This window comes from Pseudophryne corroboree, chromosome 7 (assembly GCF_028390025.1).
Source record: "Pseudophryne corroboree isolate aPseCor3 chromosome 7, aPseCor3.hap2, whole genome shotgun sequence".
Taxonomy (NCBI): domain Eukaryota; kingdom Metazoa; phylum Chordata; class Amphibia; order Anura; family Myobatrachidae; genus Pseudophryne; species Pseudophryne corroboree.
In genome coordinates, this window is record NC_086450.1 from 120,181,723 (window position 1) to 120,203,227 (window position 21,505).

At 41.0% G+C, this 21,505-nt stretch overlaps 1 protein-coding gene across 4 annotated transcripts in view; it reads left to right on the forward strand.

Moving 5' to 3' along the window:
* The window catches only part of LOC134944756 (sodium channel protein type 2 subunit alpha-like), a 423,313-nt gene that overhangs the window by 316,115 nt on the left and 85,693 nt on the right, over positions 1–21,505 (forward strand). For 2 of the 4 annotated variants that reach the window (XM_063933594.1, XM_063933593.1), the window contains exons 8-13: positions 1,956–2,228; positions 3,022–3,085; positions 15,729–15,870; positions 18,445–18,651; positions 19,861–20,154; positions 21,069–21,449. In XM_063933594.1, the coding sequence (XP_063789664.1) occupies positions 1,956–2,228; positions 3,022–3,085; positions 15,729–15,870; positions 18,445–18,651; positions 19,861–20,154; positions 21,069–21,449 (1,361 nt within the window). The remainder of the gene's footprint in view (positions 1–1,955; positions 2,229–3,021; positions 3,086–15,728; positions 15,871–18,444; positions 18,652–19,860; positions 20,155–21,068; positions 21,450–21,505) is intronic. The other 2 variants (XM_063933595.1, XM_063933596.1) reach the window with 1 other exon arrangement.

Below are 21,505 nucleotides of genomic sequence, written 5' to 3' on the forward strand. Positions count from 1 at the left end.
CTAGCTTTTTTTAGCATTAGCTTTTTTTTTATTATTTAACATTTTAGTTTTATCGAGTTCCGAACACTTTCTTGCATGAGACTTCACTATTTTCAGTCTGTGTAATTTTGCATTTTAAGATCTTCTTTTCACACCTTTAAGGTAAAAAAAATTTTTTAAATCTTATTTAATTGGCATCTGTAGAAAGCTATTTAAAGCGCTGTTAAAAGTGTATGTAATGTATACAATATATACAAATTCAAAATGATAACCTTAAACACCTAAAAAGTGTGTCATTGAACTTATGCTTCAATGGAAGTTTTAATGCAACATGAAATATAGATGTAGATACAGACTATAAATTCATGATAGTTGCATGTGACATCTTTTTGGAAAACAGGTCTGATCTTTTCACGTAGATAATTTTTGTAGAGTAGTGCAAATTTATGTGACGAAGACACAAAGCTTATAAAAGAAAACTATATGTAAAGTATAAGTTGCTTTAATATATAATAAAAAACTATATTTTAAAGCATTCACAATAATCTGTGTGATAGTGGTTACCAGTCTAAGGGGAACATTTACTAAGCTGTGATAAGAACGGAGTAGTGAGCCAGTAGAGAAATTTCCCCTTCAACCAATCAGCAGCTCTGTATAATTTTATAGTATGCAAATTATAGATGTTACTTCAGTTCTGATTGGTTGCCATGGGCAACTTCTCCACTGGCTCACTTCTCCGCTCTTATCACTGCTTAGTAAATGTACCCCTTAACATCTTAAAGTACACGTGCAAGCTACCCAGTGCAGATGGTCATTCATTTTGTGAGCTAAAAGAATTCACACTAGGAACCAATAGTTCAGGCTTTTAATTATCAATCTGATTAATATCCATGTTGCTCTGGTACCAAAGTTTTTATAGTTTGATAAGGCACCATCTGTTCAATCTACAAACTGGCTGCCTCTACTTTGTATTGAACACATGTTCTATTTCATGCTTATTTAATAACATGAACAAGTACTGTAGAAGACTTTAAAATGCTGTAACATATAGCAACCAATAATTTGCTGCTATCAGTATTGAATGTTACATGCATTTTTAGTGCAGACTAGGGATACATTTTTTTTATACCCCCTGCTTCCTGTTGTTCCTTCCAACTTATGTTACTGTGCACAAATGTGCTGTAACCAACAGCAGCCAGTCAAATACTTGTCAACAGTTTCAAAAGCGTACTGTACCTGAAAAATAGAATCTGATTGGTTGATACATGTGGACAAATTTCCATAAATGTCCTGCAGTAACTTTTATCACACTAATATCTAGTTATTTGTGAATCTTATACATTTTTTTTACACAAAGGAGCAACTTATACTTTATGTACTGCCTTCAAACAATAAATTTGAACAGTGAAGTCAACTAGACCAGTGGTTCTCAAAATCGGTCCTCAGGACCCCACAGAGTTCATGTTTTCCAGCTCACCTTGCAGGTGCACAGGTGTATTCATTACTTATTGACGCATTTTTAAATATCCACGGGTGGAGCTAATTATTTCCCTTGCAATTCTGGGAAGAGACCTGGAAAACGTGAAGTGTTTGGGGTCCTGAGGACCAAGTCTGAGAACCTGTAAACTAGACCATTCCTTCCATTACTGTATGGAAGAGCAGAACCGACACCCCTTCCCCCCAAAACAAACAAAACAACACAACAAGTGAATGCTAAGCTGCCATTTTTGTTTGGTGCTTCACCATCTGTGAAGCACAGAAAAGGCCACTAAATTGTCCATGTCTCTTCAACTCATTTCACTGTTTTTCACCAGCTTCAGGCTGTGCATTGTGTTAATTGCTTTGTCTCCGTATTAGTGTATGTACCAGTTTCTGCATGCAAATAGTTCATCACTGTATACAGTACTTTCATTTTTTTTTTCCTCTAATATTGGTGTGCTTTCGAAAAAAATGCAATTGTGTGGTTTTGATCCTAGGCCTGAAGACCATCGTGGGAGCTCTGATTCAGTCGGTGAAGAAGCTTTCAGACGTGATGATTCTCACGGTGTTTTGTCTGAGTGTGTTTGCACTAATAGGACTGCAGCTGTTCATGGGTCACTTAAGAAATAAGTGTTTACTTTGGCCCCCTCTGTACAGTAACCATGGATTGAATACCACTTCCTACTTTAATGATACAATGGACGCTAACAGCACATTTTTCAACAATACCGTCCTTGATTTTGACTGGCAGGAGTACGTTGAAGATCCAAGTAAGAAAATATAATGTTCCCTGATGTTTGCTATACAGTATTATAATGTACTGTATTGTGAGCAGTAATATCTACATTTATAAGTGGAGAATAGTACTGCCACTACTCATCCACTGTCATTTTTAAAATGGTGACTGGCATAATTATAATTACAGATAGACCTGTGTGTATTATAAAGAATAATCTATATCAGAATAGAAAATATGGTGGAAATTCCCTTACTACCCTTGAAATCAGTTAGAGATATTGGGTACTGATAAATGTATTCTGCAGTCAGTATGAAGACATGATCTATTTGAATGGCCATATTAGTACCCCACCAATCAGGTTCTGCCATTCCTTTGACAAATTATTGTATAAAATACACAGATAGAAAAGAAATTGTAAATGGCCAATCCCATATCTTTGTGTATCAGTTGCAGTGTAAACTTAAAAATAAAATAAATAAAAAAAGTCTTCAGTTTAAAAATGAATATAGAATATTTACTAGAAAATTTACTATTTACTGTAATTAATAGTGATATTACAAATCCTGTTAGCACATGAAAGCCGCATGTAGGCTGAGTGGTTTTATGCAGCTCACAAATACCTAAGGCAACATCCATATTCATTCCCCACTCAGGTGTATGCATTCCTTATAATACATATATTTTCCTAATAATCACTAATGTGCTTAATTCAGAACTCATCAATTATAAGGGTTTACATCAATATTACATATTGTTGAGTTCTGTACTATAAAGTGTAATAATTTAATCTTCTTATCCTACTATGCATTTATCTATCCTTACAGCTCACTTTTACAGGTTGCAAGGTCATAGGGACTTTTTGCTCTGCGGTAATTCTTCAGATTCAGGGTAAGGATTTTTCCCAACTGTTTTTCTCAGAGTGCCCAATATTTATTATTATTACTAGTAACATCCTAATCTCCTTCCATCCATTGCTCCACCCCTCATTCCCCTGCTCTGACTGATGCTCATCCCATCATGCCCTCTGCTCCGTCGCTTCCACCAGCCCCAACCCACTCCATCCCGCCCCCCTGCTCCAGCTCGGTTATGTCTGCCAAACCTGTCCCACAGTATTTTGCTGCCTTAAATCTGTGCAGTCAGTTATGTATGTGCATATAAACAATAATAACATTATATAGTATCAATCTTGTATCACGGCCCGCAAGGCACAAAATACATAAAAGTTGTTGCAGTGTTATAATTATTGTTGTGCCTGAAATATTTTAATGTCATTTTAAAATGTTGGTAAATATGTAGGCACTTCTTTTAAGACTACTTGCTGTACTAGCTGCATAGACTAGAGACAGCCATTTCTGAAAGTGCAGCTTATATATTGTATTTACTAACAACATTTCCATTTACATCCTGCAAAAACTACAACTCCCAATCTGTATTCACCCTGATGCATAATCAGCTGTGTATTTAAAAGTATGTGTGCATTTCCATTTACATCCTGCAAACAACTACTGTACAACTCCCAATCTGTATTCATTTCAACCTGATGTATAATTATCTGTGTATTTAAAAGTATGTGTGCAATATTATTACTTGATTGTAATTGGTACCAGTACTGGATAAAGACCTCATGGGGCCCAAGGCAAGATAACGGTTTGGGGCTCACCTTCTTCAAACACTATGAATCACTATACAGTATTTTCCCTAATACCCTAACCCAAACCCCTAAACTAACCCTAGACGCGGTTGCTGCAAACCAGACCAAACTGTAGGTTCAGTTTTGTGGTGTTGAATGGAATTGGTCCTCCGTCTATCCACAGCAATTCTGATTGCAATTACTGTACCAACCATACAGTAAGGGGGCAGAGGCACACCTGCAGGGAGGGGGCATAGGCAGACATGGTTAAAGGGGGAAGAAGCACAGAGGGGGAGGGGGCAGAGGTACAGGTGGGAAGGGGTCAGTGACACAGATGGGGGAGGGGCAGAGGTATAGATGGCCAGGGGGCACAGGCATATATGGGGAGGGGGCATTGGGAGAGACTGAAGGGGAAAGGGAGACAGTAAGAGAGACTGCAGGGATAAGAGAGCAGTGAAAGAGACTGCAGGGGAAAAGGGTAAAGTAGAAGAGACTGTAGGGTAAAGGGAGATAGTGGGAGAGACTGCAGGAAAGAGAGTACCTCTGTGGTGTATACTGCAGATACAGAGCCAGACTTCTGTGTGTGCAGTGCCAACAGAAGCAAGAAGGAGTTGTGGGTGGGACTACTGCAGAGCTGAGGAAGGAAAGCTGATTCAGTGGGGGGACCTGATGGAGGAACCTGTCTGTGAGAATGGTTTCTCAGGGCAGGGTTCTTCACATAATCAGGCCCAGCAGGTACTAATCATTCCAGTCACTGCTTCACAGAAGCAGTCTGTAGTCCAGATCATTGGAGCCACTGGGCCCCCTCCATCTGCCCGGGCAGCATGCAGGTTTACCACTTATACACCCCTGATAGCCGCATACAGCTCTTTTTTTATTGAGATGTGGCACCCACTCCCTGACACTGGATGTGCGTCTCACATCCCATTACTGTCATTGACACCCTGCCTCCTCTGACAGGTACGCCGCTGTTCAGAGGAGGCTTGGCTGCGCTAGCACTGCCCCCGGGGCCGGCCTGCCCGTTACACCCAGTACGCTGGCATGTAGAGCGCCAGCCAGTAGAGGGCACTGCTCCACAGCTGCAGTAGGGGTTCCTGTCTTGCCGCTGTCCGCCAACAGCCTTCTGATGATGCCAATGAGTGAGCTCATGTATCTCCCGGTGATGCCGCCGCCTCTGGTCACGCAAAACTCACCGCCCGGGATGGGTGTCAAGACTCTGGGCTGTGAGTGGCACTGCATACCCAGCTCCTCCTGAGTGACTCTGGGAGTGTTCTGAGGCTGTAGTCTGCTGCATGTGTGGGGAGGGGAGAGATAGAGAGGTAGTATGCGGTGTGAGGCTGAGAAGCACAGAGTGAATGGTAAGCAAGCTGAGAGACATGGGGGGGGAATTCAAATGTTTGAAAAGTCAGTTGGGTGTCTGTTTTTTCTGTCTGTTAGATAGGAAAAACAGATACCCAACTGATTTTTCAAACAATTAAATATCCCCCCATAGAGTGAAGGAGGCAGGCTGATAGGCAAAGAGTGAAGGGTGGAAGGCTGAGAGGCACAGAGTGAAAGGGAGCAGGTTGAGAGGCACAGAGTGAAGGAGGAGCAGACTGAGAGATACAGAGTGAAGCGGGCAGACTGAAAGCACAGAGTGAAGGGTGGAAGGCTGAGAAGCACAGAGTGAAGGGGAAGCAGGCTGAGAGACATACAGTAGAGTGAAGGGGGCAGGCTGATAGGCAAACAGTGAAGAGTGGAAGGCTGAGAGGCACAGAGTGAAGTGAAGCAGGCTGAGAGACACAGAGTGAAGAATGGGAGGCTGAGAAGCACAGAGTGAAGGGGGAGGCTGTGATCGACGTAGTGAAGGGGAATGCTGACAGACACAGAGGTGGGATGCTAAGAGGCACAGAGTGAAGGGGGCAGGTTGAAAGACACAGAGGTGGGATGCTGAGAGGCACAGAGTGAAGGGTGGGAGTCTGAGTTTTTTATGCGCCCTTGGGGTACACATGATACTGGTTTTTGACTTAACTACGTATGTTTTTGGTCTCTTTTCCTCTGACTGGTTGGCCACCCCTATAATTGATAGTGCACCAGTGGCCCTAGCGCACCCTGCCCCCTTCGGGCCCTAGGTGCACACCTAGGTTGCTTTGTGGAAAATCAGAAATATTAGGAGACTCAAACAATGAGGACAAAGAGGTATATCTTGTCAGATGAAAGGAGGCTAAGAAGGTGATCAGACATGCAAAGGCATAAGCCGAAGAGAGAATTGCCCAGTCAGTAGGTAAAGGGGGTAAAACTTTTTTTAATTTTATAATTGAAAGGATACAATGAAACAGGGATAAAAAGGATTAAGACGGAGAATAAGAGTCTGGTCGAGGTAGACAAGGCAGCAGCAGATCATCTAAAAAAATATTTATGCTCAGTATTCACTACAGAAGAAGAGGGGGGAGGGGCCACAGTTAAGTTGCAAGAACATTCCTAAAAATGAGGTAGATAAAAATACATTTACAGAGGAGAAGTTCCTAATAGGACTCTCAAAACTGGAAGTGGAGAAATAAATGGGGCCAGATGGTATACATCCAAGGATACTAAAAGAACTTAAATGGGTTCTGGTAACACCATTAACAGAATTATACAACCAGTCGCTAGATACAGGAGAAATTCCAGTGGACTTGAAATCACAAATGTGTACCAAATGTGGTGAACCTTACATCAGTAGTAGAGAAAATAATGGGAAAACTATTTAAAAAAAAAAGAGTTGTTAAATATCTTAAACCCAGCAATTTACAGGATCTCAAACAGCATGGATTTTCTTGGTGACTAAAGTAATAGATTAAGAAGGGTAGCATAGATGTAGCCTATCTAGACTTTAGGCTTTTGACATGGTCCCGCATCACAGACTGCTAAATAAACTGGAAATCTTGTATTGAATGAATACGATCTTGGTTGCAGGATAGGAAACAGAGGGTTGTAGTAAATGGAGGGCACCAGGGATCTGTACCTGGGCCAGTCCCTTGTTTTTTTTTTATATATTTAATTGTAAGATTGCAAGTTACAATAAATGAGAACAGATAATTGGCAGAATGGAACAATAAACCAATAAAATAATACAAGAAGGTTATACAATATCACAATTCAAGAGCAATACAGAGAATACACTACAGCGAATATAATGTGTTAAAACAGGTGGCATATAAAGTCAACAAATGCAAAACATATTGTCGCACGGGACGGGCGAATTAAAGGGGGGGGGGGGTTACTGGTAGGTACTATTTTCATATTATACCAGGCTATCAGACGAACTGCTGATCTGAACGTTTCCTTAACTTGGGGCGGTTTAGTATAAATACAGTATATGGAAACCATATTAAAAAAAATATTTATCTGCCCCTTTGTTAATAGACATTTCCAGCTAGTCCATATGGAACAAATAGGACACTCTAGGTTGTAAAACGGTCAAGGTTAACATAGCAGATGAAGGGCCTAATTCAGACTTGATTGCTGTTGTGCGATTTCACACAGCGGCCAATTATCGGTTGACTGCGCACGTGTACAGATCGTAATGTGCAGGCGCGACGCCTAACAGCAAAAAAGTTCTGCTTTTTTTTTATCGCTAAGCGAACGCAGGCTGATTGAAAGGAAGTGGGTGTTTCATGTGGTAACTGCCCATTTTCTGGGAGTGTCAGGAAAAATGCAGGCATGCTCAAGTGGTTTATGGGAGGGTGTGTGACGTCAGCTACTGACCCGATCAGCCTGTTTTTTTGCACTACTACCTGGGCACATACTGCACAGACTGGAAAACACATTCGATGGTGAGTGAGTTGCGAACGGATTTGCAGATGTCCGCTGTATGGCAAAGTTTTCGCATGGTGTATGCATACATTCGCACACTTTTACGGGGCGGGTTTTCACTCTCTATGGGTGGTGGCTATCTGATCGCAGACCTCTGCAAAAATGCAGAGGAGCAATCAGGTCTGAAATAGGCCCAAAATCCATTGGGTAGTATGATTTTTTGGCAGCATCCAAAATTTTCGCCAGTAATTGGCTTGTACCCTAGGAAAGGCGAGGTAAGCTAGATGAAATTATATCCCACAAGCCCCATTCAGGAGTTATCACAAAAGTTATCCCTAGTGTGGTACAAATATAAGTATGAACTAATGACCAAAATTGCTGTATCTCCTCGCAGGACCACATACAATGCATCAAATCCGCCTCTGTCTGTTTACACCTCATACAATCGGAGCTGTGGAGACACCAATGAGAAATCTTAATTAAGGGGTAAAATAAGCGTGGTACAACAATTTATAGTGCATCGCAGCATATAATGCTTAAATTAATTGCTTGTTTAGTTTGACAAAAGACAAGAATAGTGGTCATGGGTATCGTAGGAAACGTAGTCATCTCCATATCTAAACATAACACATGCCGTATATGAGCATAAAAAGTAGAGGTAGAAAACACCATAGTAGAGCAGTGAGACAGCACATCATGATTCAACCTACAACCCTCAGTCATAGCAAGAAGTTGGGATATCAGAGTGGTGACATAACTAATTATTTGAAAATAAACAAATAAGGTGATCTGAAGTTGAGTGTACTTTTCCTGTAAAGTGTCATGAGAATAGTCATATTAGACCAGTCTAATAATTGATAAATATATGAAAGCCCATGGGGATGTTGTTATGTAGCCTAAAGGGAGAAATAAGGTGATGACCTTCATTTGAGATTGAGCATAACGCCAATCTAAGCATGTATTATGTATAAAGAAATGATGTATTAAATTAGGCAGAAAGGAGTAGGGGCACATATGTAATAGACCAACCAATGGAATATCAGTGCTAAAGGTTTGTTCCAAGGCTGTATCAGCAAAGCTATGTGTGCCTTTGATCCAGTCAACTTTATAATGATAATCATTGGATCATAGACAATGTAAATTCACTCCTCCAAAATTAGGGGGTTGGTTTAGTTTATATAAAGATATTCTGGGTTTTTGTCTGCCCAGATAAATCTGCGGGCAGCCTTGTTCAAATTGTTTTAATCAGAGTCCAGTGGAAGCAAAAGGAGCACCTGAGACCGGTATAGAATCCTAGGAAAGGATATCATTTGAATTAACTGACACCTACCAAGATATGAAAGGGGAAGTGGTTTCCATTTTTAAAAGCCAAGAAGTGTGCACTGTATGTGGGCAGGAAAATTGGCAGCATAAAAGCCAGCAGGGTATGGCGTAATATAAAGACCCAAGTATTTTAAAGTAGTAGTGGCCCATTGAAAAGTAAAAAAGTGTTCCATTCTGGTTTCCATCTTGGTATAATTTATTAGGAAGCCCGTGACAATGTGAAAGTCCCGCAGAATGTCTAGCAATTTGGGAATCACAGAATGCGGATTTGGGAAGCACTGACTATAAACTTTGGGCAATTATGCCAGTGAAAATGTTAAAATCCTGGTTTAGCTGAGATATTGGACGATACAGTTGAGTCAACGTAGAGTCCACCAGGTTTTAATGAAGGTATAATACAGGTTTGGTTAAAATCTTGTGGTACGCCCTCACCCTTTAGAATAAAATGAAAAAGATAGATTAGGTGCGGCCGTATGTGGAGCCAACATTTTATAGTATTCAGCACTAAGGACATCCGGGCCTAGAGAGTTGACATTGGATAAAGATTTAATAGCTGAAGAAATCTCTGGTTCAGAAATGGGAGCTGTCAGGGATTCGCTGGCCTCCACATAAAGAGTAGGTTAGTTAGCCACTCTAAGGAAATGCATGCTAAGAGCAGGATCATCAGTCTGGGCAGAGTATAGGTTGGTATAATATTGCAAAAACATATCTGCAATATCCTCATTCTTGTGGAGCGGTACTGAAGTACCCATAATAGACAAAATTTGGGAAGACGGCCTCTGACTCCAGACAGTATTTGCTAAAAGTTTGCCTGCTTGTTCCCCCAATGAAAATAGCAATGTTTCTGGTAGTCTAAATAATATTAGGCCCTCTCAGTACATAATGGGGGTCATTCCGAATTGATCGCTCGCTAGCTATTTTTGCAGCCGTGCAAATGCATAGTCGCCACCCACTGGGGAGTGTATTTTAGCTTTGCAAGTGTGCGAACGCCTGTGCAGCCGAGCACTACAAAAATAGTTTGTGCAGTTTCTGAGTAGGTCTGAACTTACTCAGCCACTGCGATCACTTCAGCCTGTCCAGTACCGGAATTGATGTCAGACACCCGGCCTGCAAACGTTTGGACACGCCTGTATTTTTCCAACCACTCCCTGAAAACGGTCAGTTGACACCCATAAATGCCTTCTTCATGTCAATCTTTTTGCAATCGGCTGTGTGAATGTATTCTTTGTTAAATCCATCGCCTAGCAACGATCCGCTTTGTACCCATACAACGCGCCTGCGCATTTCAGTGCATACGCATGCGCAGTAGTGACCTGATCGCTGCGCTGTGAAAAACGGCAGCGTGTGATCAGGTCGGAGTGACCCCTATGTTTTGTACGGCTGTTTTAGTCAGATAAAGCTGCCGAGCCATGTCGGCATCAGATTGCAGTATGTCGGCATAGGACTTTGAAAAGCCTTTATTTAAAGCTAGGAAGTGTTGATTAAGCTGGCAATGTTTGTGGGATATGTAAGCTAAAATGTGGCCTCTGAGCATCGGCTTGGTCGCTGCCCCAAATAAAGCTATATCATCAAGGTAAGTAATGTTGTCATCAACATAATCATGAAACTGTTGTTCTAGGTGTAACTTAAAATGCGGGCAATGAGCAAGTAAGCTGGGAAGCTCCAGTTAAAGGAGGAAGACTTGGGGGTTGTCAAAAGTAAGGAAAACCATGTGGGGGCATGGTTAGAAATGATTAAGTTTTCAATATGGGCAGTCTGGAGTTTGAGACTAGCCAAAAAAAAAAACTTATACTGTGTTCAGTTCTGGAGGTCATATCCAGTATTTATATAAAGGCTATAAATACATTAGAGACTGTATAAAGAAGGGCAATTACAATGGTGCATGGCCTACATCGCAAAACTTACCAATAAAATATATAGTGTGGAGCAGAGAAGAGAAAGAGGGGACATGCTAGAAACTTTCAAATATACCAAGGGTTTTAAAAAGGTACTGGAGGGAAACATTCTTCAAAGGAAGAGAAGTACAGTATTAGAACACAGGGATTTGCACTGATGGAGGGAGGTAGGTTCAGAGTAAAGTTGAGGAAAAATGACTTCACAGAAAGAGTAGTGAACAAGTGGAATGTACTCCCGTCAGAGGTTGTAGAAGCTAAGACAGTAGACCAATTTAAACACACTTGATATAGGCATATGAATAGCCTTAGAGAAAAAGAAATAGATATACACCCTCCAGCGCTAAGGAGAATACCACATTCACAATATATATTCAGAAAAACGCCGTACAAAAACACTTGTCACCAATGTGGATAATGACACAATTAATAGTACTTAACGTTTAGGGAAGTGGTCAACATAAGAGCAGATTTTTCTTAATCCGTAGGTTTCCACAGTTTACCATGTGAAAAGAAAAGACATATAATAGTGCAGATTGTTTGAAAAGGATTGCAGATTTTATTAAAAGGATCCACTTACAAACGCAAATTATGGATTGAGCCTGATAAAATTCCCAAACTGACGAAATACAGCATCAAACAGGTGCATCAATTCCAGGGTTATAATAGATCTTTCATGCAGACTCCATGATGAAATGTACGGTACCATAAAAAAGAAATATAAATAGTGCAAGTATGTAGAAACAATTCAAAGTTTTAATACACATATGCACTTACAAACACTTGACAGAAATACAGCATAACAGGTTCCCCACTGGCAAAACAGCATAGGTAAGTTCCTGATGTCCGAGGAATTCTCCAGCACTCACTTCCGGAATGTGAGTGCCGTATCAAACCCAAGATCTTTAAGCCACGCAGGGTATCCCTCCTAAAGCCACGCTAGACGCGTTTCAGACCGAAGTCCTTCCTCAGTAGCATGGCTTATACTCTCCTAAGGCGTCCTTTTGTCAAGAGGAAGCAGGTGCTTCCAATTCCAGCTGATCCGCGTCGTCCTCACATCCGGCATGCACGTCACGACCGGAACCGGAAGTGACATCGCGGTTTGCGTTCCATACAGACAGGAAGTCCTCCGCATGCGTTCCACGTGTCGAGCATGTGCATTAAAACCAGAACCGGAAGTGATGTTACATTTTGCATTCCACTCGATCAGAGGTGGTTCACATGCGTTCCACAATCCATTTTCATGATGAGAGTCACTAACAGAAGTCCATATACATGTTCCACATCGTAAAACCGGAGCTAAATAATCACATAACGCAAGCATCAATAAAAACAAAAAATATATATATATAAAAAATATAAAAAATATATTTAAAAAGAATAACTTTAAAATACATAAGAATAAAATACATAAGAATAAAACGAAGGACAGATTTCATCAGGAATTCAAGGGGATGAATCGCTGGGGCAATTAATTAAAATAAACATATATATCTATGTGTATAGAGGAAATTGCATAATAAAATTATATGTGAACTAATTAAGTTAAAAAGCATTTAAGCTCAAAGTCCACATTCAGACCCTTAGGTGCAAGGGTTCCTAAATAGTGTATCCACCGCATCTCGGCTTGTGATAGTCGTTTATCTATATCACGGCTTCTGGATCTAGGTAATATTAATTGGATGCCCCAAAAATTCTTTATAAAATGTTTTATAAAGAATTTTTGGGGCATCCAATTAATATTACCTAGATCCAGAAACCGTGATATAGATAAACGACTATCACAAGCCGAGATGCGGTGGATACACTATTTAGGAACCCTTGCACCTAAGGGTCTGAATGTGGACTTTGAGCTTAAATGCTTTTTAACTTAATTAGTTCACATATAATTTTATTATGCAATTTCCTCTATACACATAGATATATATGTTTATTTTAATTAATTGCCCCAGCGATTCATCCCCTTGAATTCCTGATGAAATCTGTCCTTCGTTTTATTCTTATGTATTTTATTCTTATGTATTTTAAAGTTATTCTTTTTAAATATATTTTTTATATTTTTTATATATATATATTTTTTGTTTTTATTGATGCTTGCGTTATGTGATTATTTAGCTCCGGTTTTACGATGTGGAACATGTATATGGACTTCTGTTAGTGACTCTCATCATGAAAATGGATTGTGGAACGCATGTGAACCACCTCTGATCGAGTGGAATGCAAAATGTAACATCACTTCCGGTTCCGGTTGTAATGCACATGCTCGACACGTGGAACGCATGCGGATGACTTCCTGTCTGTATGGAACGCAAACCGCGATGTCACTTCCGGTTCCGGTCGTGACGTGCATGCCGGATGTGAGGACGACGCGGATCAGCTGGAATTGGAAGCACCTGCTTCCTCTTGATAAAAGGACGCCTTAGGAGAGTATAAGCCATGCTACTGAGGAAGGACTTCGGTCTGAAACGCGTCTAGCGTGGCTTTAGGAGGGATACCCTGCGTGGCTTAAAGATCTTGGGTTTGATACGGCACTCACATTCCGGAAGTGAGTGCTGGAGAATTCCTCGGACATCAGGAACTTACCTATGCTGTTTTGCCAGTGGGGAACCCGTTATGCTGTATTTCTGTCAAGTGTTTGTAAGTGCATATGTGTATTAAAACTTTGAATTGTTTCTACATACTTGCACTATTTATATTTCTTTTTTATGGTACCGTACATTTCATCATGGAGTCTGCATGAAAGATCTATTATAACCCTGGAATTGATGCACCTGTTTGATGCTGTATTTCGCCAGTTTGGGAATTTTATCAGGCTCAATCCATAATTTGCGTTTGTAAGTGGATCCTTTTAATAAAATCTGCAATCCTTTTCAAACAATCTGCACTATTATATATCTTTTCTTTTCACATGGTAAACTGTGGAAACCCACGGATTAAGAAAAATCTGCTCTTATGTTGACCACTTCCCTAAACGTTAAGTACTATTAATTGTGTCATTATCCACATTGGTGACAAGTGTTTTTGTACGGCGTTTTTCTGAATATATATTGTGAATGTGGTATTCTCCTTAGCGCTGGAGGGTGTATATCTATTTCTTTTTCTCTATTCACTGTTTCTGAGTAACCTGGATGCGCTACTCTGATATACATAACTAGCTGCAATATTGGGGTTTTTTTTTGCGCACTAAAAACTGGTAACATTTTGTATACCTTATATGAATAGCCTTACAAAGAACTAAGGAACAAATAGGGTTGAAGTTGCCAACCGGTTATGTGCTTAATATTTGTAATTTTTGTTGGTATATTATTGCCATTGTTTGCAGTAATATTTTTATTGAAACAGGTCACTGCTGTGTTTTAATACTAAAGGGGTTGATAACCTTTTTGTTGACAATTGATTTATGAACAGCAGAATTCATTCAGCTTGTGAACAAGAAGGTAGAAAGGTCATGTCACTCTGACATCACTTTAGAGGGGGCCATGGGGGCATACTTAGCATTTCCAAAGTGCTTGGTCCTCCCAACGCCCAGTAGGTATGCATTGCACTTGTTAGCAGGACTTATCTTTCAATTGTCGTTGAATCAGATCAGAAGTCCTGATTGCACTAAACAGGTGGACAGTTCTCTAGTATTGGTAGTTTGCAATTCACAAGCCTCCTGACTCTGTCTGTTTTAATGTGTTTTCAACCATTACATATTTAGAAGGTACTGTTTTCAAGTCAACACAAGTAAAACTTAGACAATGGCAATCTTTTCAAAAGAATTATATCCAATATTAAAGTTTACATTAAACTTACATCCTGTCACTGCAGCAGAATGACGGTGCTGTTTGCAGCTATAAAAACACAAAAAAAAAATGTGTGAAGTGCTCATTTTCAAACAAATATGAGTAATATCCCTTTCAGACCACCAGCCTGTAACCTGGGTTATTGCACATGAGCGCATAACCCGGGATGCTGTGCAGTCTGAAAGGGCCCAGGGGAAAATACGGCTTTAACCTGGGTCGCTGTGCTGTGTGAACGGGTTGCTAGGTCATTGCAGCCCATTTCCCGTTCACCCTGTATGGACGGGCGGCGCTTGGAGATCATCTGACGTCACCACTGATGTCACTAATCCGGCAATATGCCGAGCTGAGGAAGCCAGTGTGAAAAGGGCCAGTCGCACACGAGAAGCACCAGTGTACGGCTCCTGGGTGCGTCCCGCCATTTGCGGTCTGAAAGGGGTGTAAATGATTTACGAGAATGTCTTTCACTTTTGGTGGAACTGTCCTCTGTTTTGGTGACAGTTTATTATACAAAAAACAGTTCTATAAAATGTACCATTTACCACCTACTGTACACACAGTAAGATGTGTGACAATTACCTGACCTCTTAACCGATACAAGCTAAGACCAATTAGTAATTCAGATAAAGGTTGAACTTGTACTATATTGATATCTCAACAAATTTGATTCCTTAATATGCCCAATTTAGCCTGTATACATTATGACTTAAGTCATTCCATTACATGAGAATAAATGTACTGGTAAACAGACTCTGCATAGGAGAAATAGATTACATGACATGTTTAGTGGGTTTTTAAAAATAAGTTTAAACACAAAGTGTTTCTTTATCTCTGACTTTATTATTTAGTTATTTCACTAATATATTAAACTCACGCAGAGACAAAGCAATTTTAAAATGATATTATTAAAATTTTAAGAAAAACTTTTTAGTAGGAGTTTAATAAAATACATTTTAATAAAAAAACTAAATACAAACTATGCACCAGATTATTACAGTTTCTTTTTTTGTTTTTTATCTCATTGCTTCAATTCTATTAAGAAATTACATCTTATTCATTTTGGTAATGCTGAGATACATTATTTCTTGCTGTAGACTTACATGTTTATTATTTCTTGTTGTTATATTTAGCCAATGCCCAGAAGGATATATGTGTGTAAAAACTGGAAGAAACCCCAATTATGGTTACACAAGTTTTGATACATTCAGCTGGGCGTTCTTATCCTTATTTCGGCTAATGACCCAAGACTACTGGGAAAATTTATACCAACTGGTGGGTATATTAGTGTTCTGATTTTCTGTGCATCAGTACCAGTTTGTACAATATAACATACGCAAAGACAATTATAATTTTACCTATCATAACTAGCACTGTGAAAGTTTGGTTATGTTGGCCAACTAGCCGTTTTAGACTGATCTATAAAATATATCTTAAACCAAATAGTAAGTAGGAACATTGAGCTTGAAATTAGGATCTCTGGCCCTCATTCCGAGTTGTTCGCTCGCTAGCTGCTTTTAGCAGCATTGCACACGCTAAGCCGCCGTCCTCTGGGAGTGTATCTTAGCTTAGCAGAATTGCGAACGAAAGATTTGCAGAATTGCGAATAGAAATTTCTTAGCAGTTTCTGAGTAGCTCCAGACTTACTCAGCCATTGCGATCAGTTCAGTCAGTTTCGTTCCTGGTTTGACGTCACAAACACACCCAGCGTTCGCCCAGACACTCCCCCATTTCTTCAGATACTCCTGCGTTTTTCCCAGAAACGCCAGCGTTTTTTCGCACACGCCCAGAAAACGGCCAGTTTCCGCCCAGAAACACCCACTTCCTGTCAATCACAGTACGATAACCAGAACGATGAAAAATCCTCGTTATGCCGTGAGTAAAATACCTAACTTTTGTGTAAAATAACTAAGCGCATGCGCTCTGCGAACCTTGCGCATGTGCAGTAAGCGACTAATCGCAATATAACGAAAATCGGCAACGTGCGAACAACTCGGCATGACCAGCTCTGTACAACTGTGTGCTATAAAGTAGAAGCAGCTATGTTGTGGGATGAAACAATACTAGTATACTCTAGTAACGCAACCTATCAATTCATTTGGAACTGGTTGGAGGAGCTGTATCAAGGAGACAGATAAAGTTGATAGAGATAAACTAACATTCAGCATCAACTTGTCATGTTACATACTGGGATTGAAAAATGATAGTTAGGAGCTGATTAGTACTTTACATCTGTCCACTTTATCTCTCTCCAAGCTTCCAAGCTGCGATACAGTACGTCTCCCCCATCATATCTCTGAAGAAAGTGTCATAAAATAATTCATGTCTCAGTGATATAAGAAGTTAATAGTCAATAGATAGACTGTATTTGCTTATTTGTCACAGTTCCCAGCATGGCTGCCAGTAGTGTGAAATGGCAACAGGTTTGTGTTACCTACTCCCAGTGGAGGCAGCCATGTTGTGGGTTGAACTAATTTCCATGACAGTGCACCCTACTTCACAAGGAACTGACTGATAGAGCCCACAGAACGGCTGTGTCTAGTCTAATGAGTAACTCCCTGGGGGAGCTGTACTAGGCCTTGGAGAGTGCTAATGTGGAGCAAGATAAAGTGCCAGCCAATCAGCTCTTAACTGCCATGTGACAGGAAGTGTTTGAGAAATGAATGTTAGGAGCTGATTGGTAGGTAATTAATCTCTTTCCACATTACTCTCCAAGGCTTAGTACATCCAGGAGTGTAGAGAGCCACTCTGGGCATAGCCTAAATAGGGAACATGGCCTAAATAGGTGTCTATGCACCCTGAAAAAAATAATTTACTAATCTAGTAATTGTGGGACCATGCACTTCACAGGGGGCACCATTTATTCAAGGGAGGGCAGATAGGATGTGGGGTTGGGCACCCGCTTCCTACCTTGATTACTCAGGTAGCTGGTCCCTCTTTCTTAGCTAGTTCCATCTTCCCAGTGACATTTGGGAAGATGGCGCATGTGCACTAGAGAGCAAAGTCTTTGCTTTCAAAGTGCGGTGATCATCTTCCCGAAGTTGTCACTTGGAAGATGGTGCTGCAAACCAGGGCCCCTGCAGCAGCATGGGCCCTGATAATTAGTGCTCCCATCCTCTCGGCACCACTGAGTACATATGCCCCAGGCACTTAAGGCCCGTACACACTGGCCGATATATCGGCCGTTCTCTTGAACGACCGATATATCGCGGGTCCGTTGGCCAGTGTGTACGGCCGATACGTCTGTGAACTCCGTCGTTCACAGACATATCGCGTCGGCCCCGCAGCGCAGCCGACGGACAATATATCTACCGATATATTGTCGCGTCCGTGTACACGCCCGCCCAGTTCATGACGTCAGTCGCCGACGGATTGGGCAGTCTGTATGCTCAACACACTGCCCGATCCGTCCATAGATATATTTGCCGATCAATTGATCGGCAGATATATCTTCCAGTGTGTACCCACCTTTAGACCTTTCTAGAATTTGATTCATTTGTATGTCATATGTAGTGTGCCAAGCCTTGTAAACTGTTATAGTTCAGCATAATTACATAATATACTGGCACTTAATCAATATATATAATATTCTAATGCACTTGATTTGCTAATATGCTATGATTTATATAAATACATGTGGACATGGATAAAATATGAAAAAACAAAATAATAATTAGGACTAACTTAGGTAACTGGTGGCTTTTAAACTATCAGGCTAGTGTGACATGCTGGTACTAATAGTTTAGTAACAATGGTGGATCCCCAGATTGACTGTCTTTACTGTATGTTAGAATCACTGCAGAATACCATGTACTTTGACCATACTAAATTATACACTTGTTGCTACAGACCCTCCGTGCTGCCGGTAAAACCTACATGATCTTCTTCGTTCTGGTGATCTTCTTGGGCTCCTTCTATTTGGTGAACTTGATCCTGGCTGTGGTTGCCATGGCTTATGAAGAACAGAATCAGGCAACTTTAGAAGAGGCGGAGCAGAAAGAGGCTGAATTTCAGCAAATGCTAGAGCAACTAAAAAAACAGCAAGAAGAAGCTCAGGTAGAGTCCTCTCTATCAATTTGTATGCTAGATGTAATTAAAGAGGTAATAGCACATTCCCCAAACTATTAACGTGTTTTCTCCAGGACCATTTTAACTTGTATAATAAACAGAACCTCTCACTAGCTAAAAAAACAATAATCTACTAATATAAATTTCCGGGGAGTCACAGACACCAGAATGCACCATAACAGTGCCGTAACTAGACATTTTAGCGCTGTGTGCAAAAAAGCGCATCGGCGCCAGTGCGCGCCATAAGTGTGCCCCAAAAATATGGGGCGTGGCTTCATGGGGAAGGGGCGTGGCCACAAAATAATACCAATTCATATTACGCTGCACAGTAGTCTCCATTATTCAAATTACGCCACACAGCAGCGCCACTACACCGTTTTACATATTACGCCAGGTGGAATTCGCTTTTTACACATTACGGCAGGTACAGCCCCCTTTTTACACATTATGCCAGACAGGGTCCCCTTTTTACACATTACGCGGGTAGAGCACCTAACATCCCCCTCCCTACTCTTAGGGTGTAGTGTAGTGTACTGTGGGGTAGTGTAGAGTACTGAAGTGTAGTGTAGTATAGTGTAGATCAGTGTAGTATACCTGTTATAATTACACCCTAAACAGCCCCATTTACCCTGATCGAGGAGAGGAGGGGGTTAAACAGAAAGAGACCTTCGTTTATTCATAATATGCAGCTTATATTGCTGCCCTAGGCTGCGAGACATTGGTGGCAGTGTGAGAAAAGCAAGCGATGAGGTGACCTGTTGAAAGAAGGAGCTGCGCTGCGAGTTACTGCAGCGCTGACAGGCTCCAGTAACTTGCGTCTCCCCAGTGTTTACCTCCTGCTCCTGACGAGGTGGATCCATCGGGGAAGCGGCAGCAGCGGTGGAGATGTTCTGTGATGACAGGCGCAGCCCACCCTTAGAGGCGGTCCCAGACGGTACTTGGAGTGCAGTGACTGGCCTCCCCCTGCGCCTGTTTGGTGCGGAGGTGGAGACCAGGAGGCTTGGGGCTGCGGGTGTCAGGCAAGCGGGCGGAGCGCCAGTCAGTTGGGGTAGAATATGCAGCCACTCGGGGAGTAGGGGTGTATGTAGAATATGCGCCCACCGGGCAAATGCGCTGTGGGCAATGCACCTTCTGCACACACCTAATTACGGCACTGCACCATAATACTTTGTTAATTCTTACTTGTGTTTCCATCAGGCCTCAGCTGCTGCAGCACTCAATTTGTCAAGAGAATACAGCGAAGATGGTGGTTTTGGGCCACTTTCTGAAAGCTCATCAGAAGCTTCCAAGCTTAGTTCAAAAAGCGCCAAAGACAGAAGGAACCGGAAAAAGAAAAGAAGACAGAAGGAGTTAGGAGAGGATGACGAGAAAGGGGATGATGAGAAGTTTCCAAAGTCTGAATCCGAAACAAGTATCAAAAGGAAAGGCTTTCGTTTCTCCATTGAAGGAAATCGCCTCACTTATGAAAACAAGTTTTCTTCTCCACACCAGGTATTGTTTATATATGTAGCCTGCAGTTCCAGCTCTATATGTATAGCCTGTAGCTGCTATGTCCCAGCTTAAAAAAAGGGTAATAAGTGAGGCACAAAGAGAACTTTGATCTTTTTCAGGTGAAAGCTTATACAGGGAGTTGGATAGGGCAATCATCTTGTGATCATAGACAGCTTTTGGTCAGAGGTTGGTGGTCACTTTCAGCGTTGACTCAAAGCTAAGGCTACTGAGGCAAATGCGTTAGTTCCAAAATAATTATAAAAATGTAATAAAAAGATTACATCCCAAGTTGTTGTCTGTAAAATTACATCACATCTGTGATATTTACAGTTTCATGCCATTTACTATACAAGTGAGGTAGCAATGCAGGATCCTATCTGGGTCTTTCTATACCATAATAAAAAAATGAATGGTTAATGTCTATATTTTTCTATACATGCATTAACATTTAACATTCTTCTAATGCACTGTTCTTTCACACTGGTTTACCAGAGTTACCAATATACATAAAAAAATTAAATTTGAATAATTTTGTGAGAAAACTAGAAATACAGTTTTAATATTTATAATTTATGGCTGATTGTGTTGCCAGCTAGGCAGTTATTCCTCAGAATACTGCTGTCATGATGAGCCTATTTTTATGTGGAGGCCTGGAGCTGCAGCTCCATCCACCCATCTGGCACTGGATGGAATTGGATATCACTTTAGAGCTGTCATCACTGTAAGACTCCAAGAGTGTAATTAATCATTAAAAGTTTTTTCATGTGTTCTAGTGCCCATTCGAGACCAGTGTTTCCCCATGTTTTACTTGCAATGTTTATAGTACAAGAATTCTGACTCCTTAAGTTCATATTGTGTCGTATTTGAAGCAAAGTTACGTATATTTAATTTGCTCTTATTTTCATTCATTATAGTCCTTGCTGAGCATTCGTGGATCTCTGTTTTCACCAAGACGCAATAGTAGAGCAAGCCTCTTCAGCTTTAGAAACCGTGCAAAAGACATGGGGTCAGAAAATGACTTTGCAGATGATGAACACAGCACTTTTGAGGACAATGAGAGCAGGAGAGGTTCCTTGTTTGTTCCTCACAGACATGGAGAAAGACGGAACAGTAATATAAGCCAAGCCAGTAAGTCGTCCAAGACCATGCAGGTGCTACCAGCAAATGGCAAGATGCACAGCACAGTGGATTGCAACGGTGTTGTCTCTCTGCTTGGTGGTCCATCCGTCCCGACATCGCCTGTTGGACTACTTCTGCCAGAGGTGATAATAGATAACCCAACTTCTGATGACAATGTAAGGAAGTTTTAAGTAGACTAGCCATGGTGGTGCCTTCATGGTACAAATTTTAT